Raw genomic sequence first — 17800 nt, 5'->3', positions numbered from 1 at the left:
GGGACGCTGTTCCAATCACTAACTGGCAGAGCTGCCAGTCCATCAGCCAGGACAGGCCTTTCCACATTACCACTTTCCCTTGGTGTCACATACTGTTTTTGGTGTTGGCCAACTCTCTTAAGTATGTGTTAGTATGTGACTTTTGGTAATAGATAATGTTGGAGGACAGAAGGATTTGGGCATGCTGGATTTCAACAACTCTATCCTGCTCTGGGGGAGAGAAGCTGCAGCCAGTGCTGGCGGTAACTTACTTACTTCTCTCTCCGGAGAAAATACAAGAATGTTGATGTGTTTGAGGAGGTCAGGAGAGTTAGCTGGCAGCTGAATGACTGTTTTGAAGCCAGTTAATGAAAGTGTATAGCCACCCTTATTAAACTATAGACAAGCATGACACCTGTTTTTATTGCTTAGCTTTAATTGGACTGAAAGTTGTTAAAGTAAATCTCTATGACTATAAAGTTGATGGCCTATATTGTTGGGATAGACCATCAATCTCAGATTGTTTGGGTCACAATCACCAGGCTGAACAAGCCAAGTGCTTTATATCCTTCAAGACATGCCTGTAAAGGGAGGTACAAAATCTCTGAAAAAGGTTCCTCACCTTGAGCGCCCCTTCTTAAAGTGTACCTGTCATAAAGTAAGCTGATCCAATCAGTGTGAAATCCATTTTGCGGACAGACATTCAGGTATCCATGGCGGGGTCAGTATTCTGCACAAACCCAATTAGATCAAAATGGGGTTTGCGTGCAGTAGTGATCCGGCTGCAGAATGGTTTACACACCAATGGGGTCAGCGTACATCATGACCGGAATGCTTTAAAATAAGCTTGTCCACTAACCGGCCAGGTCTGGCTTCTGAAACCTGCACCCCCGCCATACTGGACCAACACTGTGGTCTTATTACTCTTAGTAGAAACCCACTGATCATGGTGGTGACGCAGCTCACATTTCCTCTTGTTTGATATCTTATCAGCCGGGATTATTCCTCCCTATTGTACACCCACATAGTCCTGTGTCATATGATTCTGTCATTAGGTAATATTACACCTTACATTCACGTGATGTGACGCATAGAAGTGAATGATGTGCTTGAATAGATTTTTTTTTTTTTTTTACCTGAAGTAATTTCATGGAAAGTCGGCGTCACATGATGCCGTCTGTGTCACTTTATTGCCATTAGGATTAGTGTGGGGATAGGTAAAAGGTGACAAGTGCAAATTACAGCGAGCCGTGAGACGTCTTACTAAGAGGTTCTACTGCTTTTTATTGCACAACTCCCTTTTACATGTAGATGTCAATATGTCAAGCTGACTGGAATTGTGTTAATTCAGCCTGTAATACACTTACAGTGCTCTCTATAGGACCACCATCCACATAGCTCGCCACAGGGGTGTCATTGCCCCCCTTTTTTTTCTAGCAGCTGGTGGGTGATGTCGGCCCACTAACCCAACCCCACCAGTTTCTTAGTGACATGATGATTTCTTTGTGACATGTAAGAAGTTTAGATTGCATTCACAATTTAAAAAATTAGAATATGTAGCATGCTGCATGTATACTGTTATGTATGTGCTGGGGAAGGGTAGGACTAAAAGCATTCAGGTGGAGCCAATGACCCAGCCTTAAAGGGACAGTCCAGTATATAACACACACACACACACACACACACACACACACACTGTTAGGCATTTCTAAGTTTGTATGGGTGAATAAAAGGTTTAAAAAAAAAGAGTAGGGTCTATTCAAGACCCTCATCTCTTGGCCAAAGTGGCTAACAGAGGGTCGCTCGCTCTGAAGAACTTGTCCTGCCCCGCATCACACAGACAGCTTATTGATGTGACTGCACTGTGTAATACTTTGTTCCCCCTGTGGCGGCGCTGCAGGGAAATAGAAAACTTACTGCCAGGTTTCGTACAGGTTCTATATGATCGTTCTGATTAGGACACTTTGTAATCGGCTTCTTGTCAAGAGACCCTTCTAAAAATTTGACATTTGGAGAAAGCGGAAAACACATAGGGGGAGATTTATCAAACTGGTGTAAAGTAGAATTGTCTTAGTTGCCCCTAGCAACCAATCAGATTCCACCTTTCATTTTTCAAAGAATCTATGGAAAATGAAAGGTGGAATCTGATTGGTTGCTAGGGGCAACTAAGACAATTCTACTTTACACCAGTTTGATAAATCTCCCCCATATAGATCTCTCTATGTACCTTTAAAGACATGCTACTTGTAATTTTGTGGCCTTGAGGAGCTGTAGGTTCTCTGTGTGAGCAGTGAGTACAGCAGCAGTAAAGCGCTCAGACCCTGTGGCCGGCAGGCTATGTACTATCTGGGGGTGATGGCTGCTTTCTCTGCGTCATCCTCTTATTTGGTCAGTGGCAGAACATCCTGACCTGGAACAATTTTAAAGCTATTTTGTTTTTTAATGTTTTTACACAAGATATATATAGGGGACTAAAATAAATGGTTTTCTGAAGATATAAGGGAGGGACAGACAGGAGGATGGAGAGCCCCTGAGATAGTAGGCCTGCGCTTCAGTTACACAAATGGTTAACTTTAGAGTGTCTGGGCTACATGCAAGGCACACTATTCACTCCAGTGAGGAAAAACCTTGGATCTTGCAGCTTTGCCCTTATTCGATTTTAAGCTGCAGTACCAAAAGTAGCCCATGCACAAGAGTGGCGCTATTTCTGCAAAAAAAAAAAAAATCCAGACCTTTTTTAATAATCCTAAGTAAACTCTACTTTCGATTGTTTGGTGCAACAGATACAAAGATACAAAGATCATTATTAATCACATTGCTTGTGTGCGACTCCCTGTGCCAAAATAGTTGCGTAATATTCTGGAGTAAAGTAAGCTGTCTAGTAATTTGTCTAAATTTAGCCGACTCGGTCTAAAAATGTCATACATTCAAGAGCATTTTGGACTGTCAAGTCTTAAAGGGGCTGTCCAGGCTTATAAAAACGTGGCCACATTCTTCCAGAAACAGCACCCCTCCTGTCCTCAGTTTGGGTGTGGTTTTGCAGCTTATTTCTATTGAAGTGAATGGAGGTGGAGTGGTGCTGTTTTTGCAGGAAAGTTTATCTGCTTTTTTGAATACTGGATAACCCCTTTGAAGTCTCTTTAAAAAAAAAAAAAAAACTTTCGACATGTTGTAGAGCCTTGTCAACAAAAGTTTGATCAATGTGGGTCTGGGTGGTATAGTTTTGCCTTGTATACTGAGCCATTTTGCCCTCTAGAAGTAGTGAAATTAGATAGCCTGTTTACCCTGAGGAGAGGCAGCAGATCCCAACAAGAGCCCATGTACCCCTTGTGTCTAGCACTCCTGAACGCCACGGATGGATGTGACTTGTAGTCCTTCCAGCAGCGTCTTGGGTTCTTATGACTGGGCAGTAATGAATTGTGTGACTCGGGCTGCCAGTCCCGGGCTCTGGTATCGGGCGGCTGATGCAGACAGATTGTGCTCTTTGTCTCCTCTCCGGTCATGAATAATGTCTGAGGATGTGGAAGCGAGCGGGAGGACGGCGGATGTCTACTCTCCGGATGAAATGCCTTCTCATAGTGAGAGTGGGCAAAGAGGAATTCATGATGACAAAAAGCGTTTCATAAATGATTAAGAGGGTAGAACAAGGGGATGGCATAGAGAGGGCACTGACAATAGGGGGGCACAGCACGGGGTCCACAGGGCATACACAAGTACTCACTGGGAAATTAGTGGAGGGGAAGATTAACCCCGTCCTCTGCTCTGCACTCACCAGAGACAAAAAAAACTCACAGAACTATTTAATATTCATGATGAAAATGAGGATTTCAGATGTTGCCTGTCTCCAGTCATCTGTGGTGATGTGACCTGATATGCTAATACACTCCTTCAAGGGAAAGTTTAAAATTTCACCGACCCTTCTAATTCTTGACATGACTGTATTGAGAAGACGATAAGGGACACATTTACATAGAGCATCCCTATGGAGGGGAGAGGCTGTGATCACATGACCCCTCTATACGACACCATGATATGGACCAGATATTAATTAATAAATTATTTTTTTTTTTACTAAATACATTACATATTGGAAAGAACACATGATTATTAGTCGATTTATCACGCTGTCTTATAGTAAGGTTCTTTTTCTAAAAGCAATAGACTTGAGGGGGGCATTTATAAAAGTCCTATCACAAGCGTACGTCAGGGAGAAGACACAGATTCGCCCCTTCTCCCTGCCGTGTGCCCCTCTCGCCCAAAGGACGGGCAGGGGGAGCCGGGTGGGGGCAAGGGTTGCAGCACGGCGGGGTGGAGGCGCGACCTCGTCCCGGGCCGCATTTAACATGATTTACATCTGCACATAAATCATGATTCAAATCTACACCTAGTGGAAGCAAGTGTAGATTTGTTGTGCCGGGCGCAGGTTTGGGCACCAAGCTGGGCGGATTTACTAAGAGACGTGCTCCCCTTAGTGAATTTGGCAGGGGGAAAGGGGGCGAGGCCTAATTTAAGACTGGCGTATGAATATGAGGTCTTCATAAATCCCCCCCGAGGTGTCCATACACTTTATACTAAAGTCCTCCAAAGCTGAGGATCTCCAGAATGGGGAACAAAGTCTCTCTGAGAACTGAGTGGTCTCCACTGAGAATGGGGTCATGCCTACTGACCCCCACTACATTCATTCTGTATGGGAGTCGCTGAAGATAGCTTAACCCTGTACTTGGCTTCCAAAGAGGAGGCTCTGTCCCCTGTGCTGGAAATCACTGTGTTTCCTAGCAGTCAGACCCTCCACAATCAGGTAGTTATTCCCTATCCTGAAGATAAGAGAGAACTTGTATTCATGGACCTTATAATAGGATGGGTCCAATGCAGACTGTAGTTAATGGTCTTCTGCAAGGGGACTAAAAGACCACTTTTCACAGCAAATTTCATCACAAGGCTGCACTATATATGGATATACAGTGGTACCTTAGTTTAAGAGTAACTTGGATTGAAGCGTTTTGCAAGAAGAGCTCAGTTTTTCAAAATTGTAACCTGGTTTAAGAGCATTGCTTTGGTTTAAGAGCTCCCTGTAGCGGTTGTGTGGGGGAGGGGCATGGTCTGCATAGCGTGGTCTACAGCAGTGCTTCTCAATTCCAGTCCTTAGGCCTCACCAACAGGTCATGTTTTGAGGATTTCCCATACAAAGAACACCTGTGATAATACCTGATGCACGGAGTATAATTATATATCACCTGTGAAATACTAAGGAAATTTTTAAAACATGACCTGTTGGTAAGGCCTGAGGACTGGAATTGAGAAGCACTGCTCTGCAGCACTGTACTCTGACTCAGAAAGTCTCCCTCACCTTCCAAATCATACCAGATCCACTTTAGGCTGGGGCTTGCATCAGGGGATAGGACTGTTGAGGTAATCTCTTCAGAGCTGTAACTCTTCTCTGCCCAGACAGAGAGCGCTGCATGTATGTGCCCATATCTGCCCTGCTCATTCCTTCATGCTCCCTGCAGTCTCTGTCAGCCTTGTGTTTCCCATCCTCTCAATTCCTGCTATATTGTGCCTGCACTCACACTCAGCTGTACACACTGCTGCTATAATGTGCCTGCACTTACACTCAGCCGTTCACACTGCTGTATAGAAAAGTTTCTGCCACTGTCCTCCTGCACAGCTCTGTGATTCTCCGTTCCTTATATCTACAAATTGCTGCTGTTTTTTTCAGGTTTATGCCCTTACTATACATTATACTTAGTACTATACTGTACAGTAACTTATAATATCACATATTCAGCTCTTTCTAAATGTTTGTTTCATTTGTTTTACATGTTATTCAGAATAAAAAATAATTTTGGGGGTGTGGAACCAATTGTCTGCATTTCAATGATTTCTTATGGGAAAACTTTCTTTGGTTTAAGAGTGGATTTGAATTACAAGCACAGTCCCAGAACAAATTATGCTCGTAATCCAAGGCACCACTATATACGCCTGCAGATCTGAGGCCTCAGTATCCACATTTCTAGCAGAGGAAGGAAGAGGACCCCAGTCTGAGAGCCAGTGCCAGCGACTGATCCTCTGCCATAGCCTGCTCGTAGGCGCACACAGGAGATGTTTGTACAGGGATTCACGAGGAAAATTCAAGCTCGGGGCACATGGCTTAAATCCTCATGAGACCAATTGTCCTATAAGAGAAGCGGATGTCATATATTCTCTGAATTGGCCTAGAAGTAGATTGCTCTCAGAAAGTGCCGATTTAGAAATGTCATACCTATTCCAGGTATTTAGGCCCAAGAAAGACCAGACCGAATTCCAGTTGTGGGAATAAGTAATCAGAATGAGTGTCAATATTACATAAGAAACCTGACCAAAGTGTGTGCTATGTACTGTAAAGGCTGTGGGTCATCAGGGGCATGGCAGTAACTTAATAAGTACAAAGTTGATGGTGTGTGATAAGTGAGGAGCATACAGTGGCGCTCACATGGGTATGAATGTGCTCCTCGGTTATTGCCCAGTACTGCTATACCATTAACTTTGCACTTTATTAAGTTACTGCAATGCCCCTGATGACCCATAGCTGTTATAATTGTATAGAAACACGCAGGGCTGAATTTAGGCTGCGACCAATCGGCCAGATAATCATGTTTTCTATTTCAATTTTCGCCTTTTTTTTTGTGCTGCTCCCCAACAGGTTGCCCTTAAGCTGTAGCAAACCTACACGTCCCAGCATGCAGATTCCTAGACAGTCCTTTAGTGGTTCATGTTGCTTGAACAATTATTGCAGTCTACTGTGCTTGCCTGTACCTGGACATTGTCATATTGTGAACAGCTGCCAACGCGTGACAGATTTCTGGTTTGTCAGCTTGTCAAATGTGACTAACCATTCGTTGCATCCCACCGCCAAGTTTCAGATGAAACCATCTTCAGGGCCTCTCCTCTCCTAGTTTTCTTACATAAGTCTACTTTAACAGTTTTTTTTCCCCTCATGTCGTGGACCAAATTCTTTTCTTTTAGAGACAGTCTTGACACTCCCTAATATCTATATTACTATTGTACCATATGATCTCCCTGCAGCACCTTACTTTCTTGGATCCAGTCTAATAGTCTTCGTTCTGTCAGGCTTCACTTGATTGATAGGTCTCCCTAAAGTTATTGGCGATGAGAGTTTGTCAGAATTTAATGCCGACCGTGGTGGCGGCAGCATGAATCTGACAGACTCCCTTACATCATCTATAGATTCCTTAAATGAATATTCTAAGCTGAGCCTGGAGGGAGCTGGTCCTGGTGCACCATGCTGCTTGTGTAGCACACTGCGGGCGCCGGGCAGCACATATGCAGACTTCAGAATGCCCATTAAATTTTAATGTTATTGCACTTTTCTTCATACCCTACATAATACAATATAGGCTGTACTTGTAATACTATACTTTAACCCCCCCCCCCCCTTTATTTTTTTAGGAAATCCACTTCCAAATACACTATTCGAATACTCAGTGTAATACAGAGTCTTCCCCATTCATATCCTGATTTATTTTTTATTTTTTTAGCCAGAGTAGAGAGAGGCTAGAAGATTATATTTTGCTCTAGGGGTCCTGTCCGGTCCACAGCATCCTGTTGCTTTCAGTGACAACAGTGTAATGCTTTGTTTCCCCTGTGGTGGCACTGCAGAGCTTCCCTAAAGATTAGAGCTGATCAGTAGAGTTCAGGAGCTCATAATGTAAATTATTTTTTTAAAATGGACACCCCCATTAAACCCCCTATAAAATTGAGACGTTATCCTTAAAGGGGAACTCCAGGTAAAGGTTAAAAAGAACCCTGAAACTTCTGCAGAAGCATATAGCATTACTTGCCTATCTATCCCAGTTTTGAAACTACCAAAAATCTATTTGTTTGGAGGTTTATGTTCTGTATTGTGTTTCTGTACTTCCTGTTTGAGCAGTTCCCAGAATGCAGTACTGGTTCCAGAATGCAATGCTTTCCCTCAGCTGTTCATCACAGTCTACAGTCCTTGCAGCACCTGCTTCTGGCCGGTCAGAGATGGTGAATCACTCAGGGGATTGGGGGATCCAGCCACGCCTCCTGTGATATCACGCCCTGCCCCCTGTCTGCATCATCAGCCTGTGCTTAGCAAACACACACAATGTGAGACAGAGACATGGAATATATGTTTCCTAAGGGTGGTATTACACGGGTCGAGCAGGGCCCGATAATACCTGTAAACGAGCGCCGATCTGCTAAATCGTCGCTCGTTTACTGGGCCTATTACACGGCCCAATAATCGTTTAACAAGAGCTGCAAGGGCATTGTTACCGATATCCTTTCAGCCCTTGCTAAACTGGCATACATTACCCATCCACGTTCCAGGGCTGCTCCTGCCGTCCGCTTCTCCCGGGGTCCCACGCGCGCTCTAGCTTCACAGGCCGCTGTGAAGCTAGTGCACGCGCGGGACCCCGGGAGAAGCGGCCCTGGAACGTGGATGGGTAATGTATATTACACGCAGCGTTGCGCGGTCTGCACCCGACAAAAATAGGTTCTAACCTATATCAACGATCAGCCGATGATCGTTGTCATCGGCTGATCATTGCATTTATTACACGGAGCGATGATCTGCCGAATCTGGCCAATTCATGCCGATTATCGTTCTGTGTAATAGTACCCTAAGGGAGGAGAGCAGTGGGAGCAGGAGACAATGTGGATTGGCACAGAGGCCATTTTTCTTGACTTCCTGGATTTCTATCAGCTACCAGTGTGGCAGAACTGTACAGATATGGTAATACATTATGTAGACACATCTATATATAACTTTTAATGTACTTTTAATAGCATTTTTTTTTCCTTATGTGGAGTTCCCCTTTAAAGGACTATTATTCCTATCTGGGGCAGGTATGCTCTATCCAGAGAATAAACTGTAAATAGGTTTGTGATCAGGGCACCCTAAGCTATTTATTGGTAGTGACATCTCATTTTTTCTTAGCGTTTTATAATTTGTGCCTTTTTCACATCTATTTTTAAGCTTGCACTTTTTTTTGGTCAGTTTCAGTTGTGCGAGACTTTGGATAAACGTTACTTTTGGTTTTGGTTGGGAGTGCTGTCATTTACCAATACATCTCAGTAGTACAGAAAGTTTTTTCACTTCTGTATAAACTTTTCCCCAGCTCTCGTGTAACTATTGCACAACAGCGGGGATTTTTTAGGATCCGTAGGTGGATGACCTGGATTAGTTTGGCAGCTTGACATGTTATACATTTCCCTTTTGTATCATCTCAGGTCACGTCTGATTATTTTTTATAATTGCAGCGTGACCGGCATCTCTTTTGTAACATTGTGCAATGCCGGGTCCTCATTAGGCAAATAGCTGGAACGTTACATAAGGCTTCATTCTCCTCCGCCGTCCGATCAGCGCACAGTGCTCTCTTGTAAACTGTCCATCCTCTAAAGTCATGTTGCCCCAGTGTTATAGGTGTAATATTGTGTCATTCTCAATTCCACCCCCAAACAAAGTAATTTGTCGTGGTCTTGTAAGCCTGGTTACATAAAATAAAATTGAAGGGGTTAGGCAGGGTTTGAAAAACATAGCTGCTTTATTCCAGAAACTCCTGTTTTCAGCTCCCTGTGAATAGAGCCGAGTTGTAATACCACACACAACCTGAGGGCAAGGGTGGTGCTGTTTTTGTAAGAAAGCAGCTATATTCTTTGTATTCTTGGATACCCAATCTCCCAGAACTCTTGCTGAAGGTATCTTGTACAGGGCAGGCCATACGTTTTCAGACAGGGGAGACACATTCTCATTAATGGTGGGGGTCCCAGTGCTCCCTGTGAATATATAACTTTTAATCTTGCGGTAACCCCTTTCTTTTTGTCTTGACACAGCTTAGTATATAGCATAATCATACAAGAGCAGCTGCTATCGGCATTAGCCCCAATGTGTCATCTGTAGGTCTTGTGGTGCTTTTACCTATAACCACTTCTGTAAGGTGTAATGTCGTTTAACCGATTTGGCCGCTTCCAGGCATCCATACTGCAAATGTTTTTCTTACCTTAGACCACCCTGTTATCACAGTCCTATAAAATAAAATATATTTGTGTCAAAGACTGCTATATAGCAGTACATTAGGATTTAACACTCGCTTTTTGTCCTTTAAGGAAAACACTTGAAGACCGGCTGAAGGTAGAAGAGAAGCTCGGAACGCTCAATGTGTCCGACACGGCTGTGGGCAGCAAACAGTTAACGTTCCAGCTGAAAAAGGTAAGAAATGGATATGAACGAGTTGTCTGTCTAGGAGTGTGTACCGTATCCTAGCATTTTAAATAATTGATTTTAACATCCTTATTGCTGCAAAGATTCCGTATTGGGAAGGAAAAAGCAATGTAATGGTTTTTGCTAACATTTGTTGTTGTTCCTATGTATCGGAAATAAAAGATTGAGCCACTTTGCAGATGGTGTTGATATAAAAATTCCTTCCAGCTTTACAGACATGATGGTCTACAAATAAACCCTGTGTCATCTGATCCCATATACTCCTTTACATCCATCAAATGTACCGTATTTTCCGGTATATAAGACAACCCCTAACTTTTAAGAAGGTTTTTAGGGGCTCGTCTCATATGCCGGAAAATGTTAACCCTTGCCTAACCACAGCAGGGTTTACCAGCTGCAGCCAGTCACCCACTTCAAAATTATAATCTGTAGCTGGAGAGCCCTGCTGCGGTCAGGCAGGGGTTAACTGAAGCAGGACTCCCCTGGCTGCATGGCTCCCATAAAAAAACTGACAAAAGAAATCGAACAAACCAACTCACCTGTCACCTGTTCCCGGCAGTTCTTCTCTCCCGGAAGCCGCTTGTCTCCTCTCATGTTCCTGGCGCAGGAAGTCCCCGAAGCCGGGAAAGCTTTGGGAGAAAGGCAGAGGACAGGCAATGTCTCTGAATCACGCTGCCTGCGTCAGGGACATGACAGGAGACACACGGCTGGCGGGAAAAAAGAGTTGCCAGGAACAGGTGACAGGTGTGTTCAATCGTTTGCTTTTTTATAGCGGTCGCCGCATACGGTGGGGATGCGTCCGTTTTTGAGCTCCCCCATCATATGCAGTGACCTTACCCGCCATATAAGACGACCCCACTTCTAAGCGGGGTTAAAAAGTAGTCTTATATATTGGTAAATACGGTACATTGGTAAGGTGTAGTAGGGCAGGGATGGGGAACCTTTAGCCCTTCAGGTGTTGCAACACCTGATGTAGGGACATTAAAAAATGAATGCAGGATCAGACTACACAGGGTGTATTTGTAGCCCATAGCGTTTGAGACTTATAGGTCTGCCTGAGGGCTGTGGACACAAAACAATACACTATTTGCAGAGTTTTTTTTAAATTAGATTGCATTGGGTCTATAAAACAGTGTATGCAAGGGGTAATATAGCAATTAGGTTGAATAGATTGAGCTGCTTCTAGACGCCTATATTCGACCCTGCAAAATTCTTAAAATTCTATGGGTCCTATAGTCTTACACGTTACATATTAATGTGTTTGCTAATCCCCTTAGTCTGGCATTGACCAAGATTGTAGGACTTTTAATAAGGTCTTACGGAAACTTTTTTATTGTTTAATATTCTGCAACTTGCACCGAGCCCATCGCTGATGGAGAATGACGGACAATGACTCTGGGTTGATCAGAGCTGGGATTCATTCATCATCTCATCTCGGTGACACATTTCTTTGACTAAGCATTGCAGGACTTATATTTAGCATGCAGGGAATTCGATCATGCAACTGCTTCAATCTTTTTTTAGTTAGCTACTCAGTGTGAGAACAGGAAAAGGGGCGGCCTTGGTATAGCAGTTGGCACGCCACCCACAGTGAATGCCCCTCTCGGGTTTCAGGTATATTTTTGTCTCCCGTTATATATCCAGGAAATAAATGATTAAAAATAACTTAGCTGAAAATACTGATAGGGAAGACATTTTTCATTATACAGTATGATTAGACTTTTTATTGGACACTATACCATGCTGGGGAAAACGCCACATCTAGCTCATGCTGCGGCCGCTGCATTACATGCCATGTTGATGAATGGCCAACCTTATACATACACAAGTCTGATATTCTACACTGAGAAGCTCCGAGTTGGCAATCCCTGTTCAAAAGTAATTCCTTTAATCCGGCAGAAATAGATAACAGCATCTTGTTTCTAGCATCATCAATGAAGGTCTTAGGGCCCTATTCCACCGGACGATTATCGTTCAGATTATCGTTAAATTGTTAGAATCTAAACTATAATCGTTCGGTTGAAATGCAGTTAATGATTAACGATTGAACAAGAAATCGTTGATCGCTTTATAAGACCTGGACCTATTTTTATCGTTGCTTGTTCGCATGGAATAAGATGTCGTTCAGTCGTTTGCAATAGATACGAACGCAATAGCGAAGAAAAAACGATCGCAAATACGATCATAAGTAACGATTATCGTTTCATGGAAATGAGTGAACGTTTTCAGGTCTTTCGCAATAGCGGTTGTTTGAGATCGTTAATCGTTAATGATTATGCGAACGATAATCGTCCGGTGGAATAGGGCCCTTAAGGTGGCCATACAACTTCAGTAACTGATGGCAGAACATGATCTCTCCCGTCCACTTCGGCTGGTGATTTTCAATTAAGCCAGGCTCCTGTCTCCACTATCTTCATTTTACGGTGGTTGTTCAGAAGAGCCCTGTGAGCGTCGGGTACGGCCGACAAAAGTATAAGGTGTATGGGACCTTTCACGTTTAACAAGAATAAAGGCAGAAGACTAAACGGGAGAAATTAGGGCCCAGTGACAGATCTTGCATTCAGTTTCTTCATTCGCTGTGTAGCTTTCTATTCTGCTGAATATTTCATAATGTCACCCATCATAGCTCATTAAGACCTGATATAAAGCAAGGTCTGACACAGATGTTAAAGTAGGGGTAGTTTTAATCTCAATGGTGGATTACACGGATGTAAACCACTTGTATCACAAATGTAAGCAACCTTAGAAACCAGCCACAGGTGCTCGATTTCTGTCCAGATTAAGATTTCAGCTGGATCTATGTCTCCTTTATCAGGACTGCCCAACCACTTCCTGATGTCTGCATTAAGAGGAAAGGGGGATCCATGTGTTATGTGGACAACACAATGTTTGAATAATGTATGAGTCTTTTTTTAGTGGTCCTAGGACAAGACAGACAGACATGACCAGAGAAGAGACAGCCAATTGAAAGGAATAGGGAATGCCAACACAAAGAGGAGCATGGGGGAGAAAGAAAGAGGGAAAATGACAATGGAGACAATCAGTGGAGAGGAGGAGTTAGAAATAGGTTATAGGGATTGCACACTCTAATATTTATCTTCATTCTTAGAAGCCCTCTATCTTCTTTCCACTGTCAGTAATGAATATTGTTTAGCTTCAATCAGAATATAATTGATTTATTGGGAGAGAAGTGATGAGATTGGGGATAACAACTGGTTTGAGTGGGTTTTGTTGCAGGGTGTCTATGACAACTGTGACAGTGGCTCAACTACCGGAACATAAGATATAAGAACTACCGATATAAGACCCCGACCAAACATGGCGTGGATTATATAAAGAAACTGCCATATAGATGGTTGTAGAATGGACGGTACATGATATGGACGATCTCTTTCTTACCTTTTTTTAAAATTAGTCATTTGGCTGCTGTGCCATAACTCTCGCTCCCAGTTTGTATACATCTCTTTTTTGTTTGTCATTTTTCCCCATTCTCTTCTAAATTTTATCTTATTGTTTTGCCCTAGTCTGAACAACAAAAAAAGCGTCAAGAAGCTGAGAAACAACACAAAGAGGAGAGGAAGAAGCTGCGGCGCTCTGCAGGACACTTAAAGAGCAAACCCGCCAAAGGGAGGCCGTTTTATTGAGAGACTTGAGATTTTCTAGAGAACTTCATAATGAACTTATGTGATGTGTGTGGAACTTTAAGGAAGCCTGATTCCTTCATGTCGTTCCTATGTCACCAGCTGTAGGAGGCTGAAAACATCTGTGCCCGATGCCAGTGATGAAGCTGTGTACGTGGTCTGTGCCTATAAATAAAGCTTCGTTTTATTTTTTTTTTTAACTTCACTTGTTACCAAGTTTCTATCTATCATGTGCTGATTGGTGCACGCTTAGTGAGGGTAATCTCATTTCCATCAATCGTATGCCGTACATGTAGCAGGGCTAGTTACTGGAGCAGCTTGTAAACCAAGGTAAGGAAGAGTTGGGGCATCCTGGAAAGTAGTCTTCAGCATTTGCTAAAACCACTGTCATACTCTACTCCAGGAAATAAGAATTCAGGAATCTAGGGGAGGGGGGTGGAAGATGCTTGCTTTACATTTTCTAAGTCTAGTAGATGCAGGACTTTTTTTTTCTGAACCAAAAAAACTCCTTTAACCTGTTACCATACATATTATATGTATAAGTGCAGTATGTGGGTATAAAAAAAAAAGTATGCAGGAGGGCTTTGGCATAAGCTTGCATCTTACGAAACAGATATCTGCATCTGACAGCCACCATCAGAAATCTCTGCGATGCAGTCATTTAACTGAAGATGGAACAGTCAATAAAAATGAAGTTACTTCCAGGTTACATGCAGGGTGTCACATCTGTCGGTCCTCCAATTAGCCCGACTGTGACACATGTGAGGGTGCTGCTTAGTTGCTGTTGCAGACAGGGGCCTTCTGAAGGCTATAGGGGCTGCCATGCTTAAGACTGTTAATATACCCACCCATAGACAGGGTGTAGTAGCAGATGAGAAAAGTGACATTGCATTATGATGGTATTGCAGTGTACTGTACAACCGATCTAGTTTTCCAAACTTTTTAACAATGGTACCTTGTTTTTCAAATGCTTCAGAGTTTGAACAGTTTGGTATGCAAATGAAAATTTACCTAGACGTTAGGTTTAAATCTGCCTTCCTTCCCATTTTATAAATAAAAAATTAACACATTTGGTATATTGTCCAAACTATTAAATTATTGCGTTCCTAATTTCACATGGGAAACAGTGTAAGTGCAAAAATGCCAAAATACTGATATTTGGTCACATCAAATCCAGAAAAATTGTAATAAAAGTGATCAAAAATTCATATATACGCAGGTTCACCTGTCACATGCTGGGTGACCTCCAGTATGGCTGCCTTTACAGCTTGAACATCTGCCCAAATATTGATAAATAAATAAAGTAAGTGGATGTACTGGCCTCCATCAGAGTGATCCTGGACTATTGGCCACAACCGCATCCCCTACGTGGTCTTTGTTAATGGGAGAAAGGGAAGAAAACATTGCAGATTGTAGATCTGGTATCGGGAGACATACAAGAATCGTTTGAGGCATTATGGAGAAGCTTTTCTCCTCGTATATAATTGTCTGCTCCTCTCGGTTGTAGACCTAAATTACAGCTCGCAAGGGACTCGCTCACACTTGTGATTGTGGAACGAAGTCCAATTTTCTAAAGTGGAGTGTGATTGCGAGTCCCTGACAAACGGTAATTTCTTAGAAAGCACTACCAGTCTCAGGTGATTGTGAAATGGCTTAGACTCATGGAAATAAAGTGAAGGGATATTACAGATTCAGCTAAAACACAGTATTTGTCAAATGATAAAATTATACTATTTCCTAAGAGATTTATGTGTCGATTCCTGGTGTTTTTCAAAATTTGTGTCTGCAGTCATTTAATAGGAACTTTTATTGGTTACTTGCACTATATAGAAATCTGTCCTATCATGTGATGATCATACAGGTGCTTTGGTAATTACGGTACAGGTACCAGGGTGATCATACATGAAGCAGCCACAGGTAGTGTCCACATTGTTACCACTATTTTTGTGCAAGTCCAGGTGCTGTGCAACCATTAGCAGGCCTTGTGTCTACTAAAACTTTGTTGTTTTTTTTTCACTTTTTGTGGGGCAAGTTGTAGCTTGTTTTTTTGGCATCCTTTATTTTATCATGTTTTTTTTTGTTTTTTTTTAATTAAATTTATTTTTCAATTATAAGCCCAACGAGAAAAAACATTACATAACACATACAAAAAAAGAGAATATACATTACAAAAAATTTATTTAGCGCCCCCCCCCCCCCCCCCCCTCCAAGCCCCAGAAAGAGAAAAAGAAACCGAGGAGAAAGAAGGGAAGGAAGTTTGTTTTTTGGCATCCTTTATTTTATCATATAACGTATTTAAAAAAAAAAAAAAAAAAATTATAAGATGAAATTTAAAAACAGTAACTTAATTGCAACTTTGTGTGCTTTTTTTTGTGGAGTTCACATACTTTTTACTTATGCATCAACAAAGTCATACCCAATTTATTTATTTATATTTTAATCGTACTGTACTTGTGTATCTTGCATTTTGAGTTAATATACGTAAAATATACAAATTTTGGTGACTTTATTGTACTTTTGACATGTAATCGGACAATCGTTTTGGCCATCAGTTATTGTAGGTGTATGGGGACCTTTATGATGTTGGATCGATGTCAAAAGTTATTTGTATTGACAGGTACTCTTTACAAAAAAAAAAGGGTAAATTCACACGGGCGTCTCGCATAAAAAAAACGCAGCTAATCCGCAATACACGTATTAATAATAATAAGAATAATAATAAATGTATTGCAGATTAGCTGCGGATTAGCTGCGGATTTTTTATGCGAGACGCCCGTGTGAATTTAAGTCTTTGTTGAAACTTTTGCTCCTTTTCTCTTCTGCAGTCTGATACCCTTTTACATTTATAGTTCAAAAAGACACTTCCAATTTGTAATCCAGAGCAGTTCTGCAGCCATATGCCAGTAACCACTTATGAATCCCTCGTCTTTTGGAGCTGGAAATCACAACAGGTTTGCTCTTGTATGAATAAAACAGAAGATAGAGTCCTGGCACAGAGCGAAATGCAGCGAAGACTGATGCCTGTGCTTACCAGGAAGGAACTAGGGCACTCGTGCCAAGACCGGATTCATCTATCGGCCTCCGGAGGATTTCATACTAACAGCATTAGGAGGCTGATCCGCAGCACTTAGTGACGGTGCATTTTACCATTCTGTGTAATCCGCAGTCATTTCAAGAGTCAGGTTAAAAGTACTCTTAAGACATTATCCCTCCTGATGTGGCGCAATGATATTTTGCAAGGGGCCAACTCTCAATGGGACCCCTACAAAATGCTTAATGGATGTTGGGCCATTACATCAAAGTTACAACCAGACCACCCAGTGGACAGCTGCATTTAGACAGCTTCTATAATACAATTTATTTTAGCTTTATCTGTTTTTGTGTCTCCAGACACCCCAACAGAGAATGCCCCATGCAAGGATGTAGGAGAAATGATGCATCACTTGTGGGAGCTGTATTGGCTACCATATTGGTTCTCACCCAACATTTCTAGACTCCTCCATAAAAAGTCAATCTAGTTTGGTAAACATGCCAGTGGAAGCTGTGATGTCAACCATAATGGTCTTATTGGGACATGATCTGCTAAAAAAAATTTTGGCTCCCATAATTGCTATAACTGTAGTATAAAAATTGTGATTAGAACGGAGATATCTGGAAACTAGGGATGTTCCGAACCTGCCGAGGTTCGGGTTCTTATGAGCCTGAACTCTTGGCAATGATTCCTGCTGTCTGGAGAGGGTGGATACAGCGGGAGGACCGCCTGGAAAACTGGGATATAGCCATAGGCTGTATCCCAGTTTTCCAGGCGGTCCTCCCGCTGTATCCACCCGCTGCACGGAGCGGCCAGACAGTGGGAATCTGATGCCGAGCGTTCGGGTTCATACGAACCCGAACCTCATCCTTACTGGAAACAGTAAACGTTTGTTGGACTAAA

General features: G+C 42.4%; 1 protein-coding gene across 1 annotated transcript in view; it reads left to right on the top strand.

Moving 5' to 3' along the window:
• The window catches only part of NOL10 (nucleolar protein 10), a 37501-nt gene extending 22559 nt beyond the window's left edge, over window positions 1-14942 (top strand). Inside the window, exons 20-21 of the mRNA XM_069975727.1 lie at window positions 10111-10213; window positions 13750-14942. Of these exons, the coding sequence (XP_069831828.1) occupies window positions 10111-10213; window positions 13750-13869 (223 nt within the window). The 3' untranslated portion in view covers window positions 13870-14942. The remainder of the gene's footprint in view (window positions 1-10110; window positions 10214-13749) is intronic.
• The last annotated feature ends 2858 nt before the right edge of the window (window positions 14943-17800 follow it).

The sequence above is a fragment of the Dendropsophus ebraccatus genome, chromosome 6 (genome assembly GCF_027789765.1).
Source record: "Dendropsophus ebraccatus isolate aDenEbr1 chromosome 6, aDenEbr1.pat, whole genome shotgun sequence".
NCBI lineage: Eukaryota > Metazoa > Chordata > Amphibia > Anura > Hylidae > Dendropsophus > Dendropsophus ebraccatus.
The sequence above is the reverse complement of the archived record's forward strand: the minus strand, read 5'-3'. Positions and strand labels throughout refer to the sequence as shown.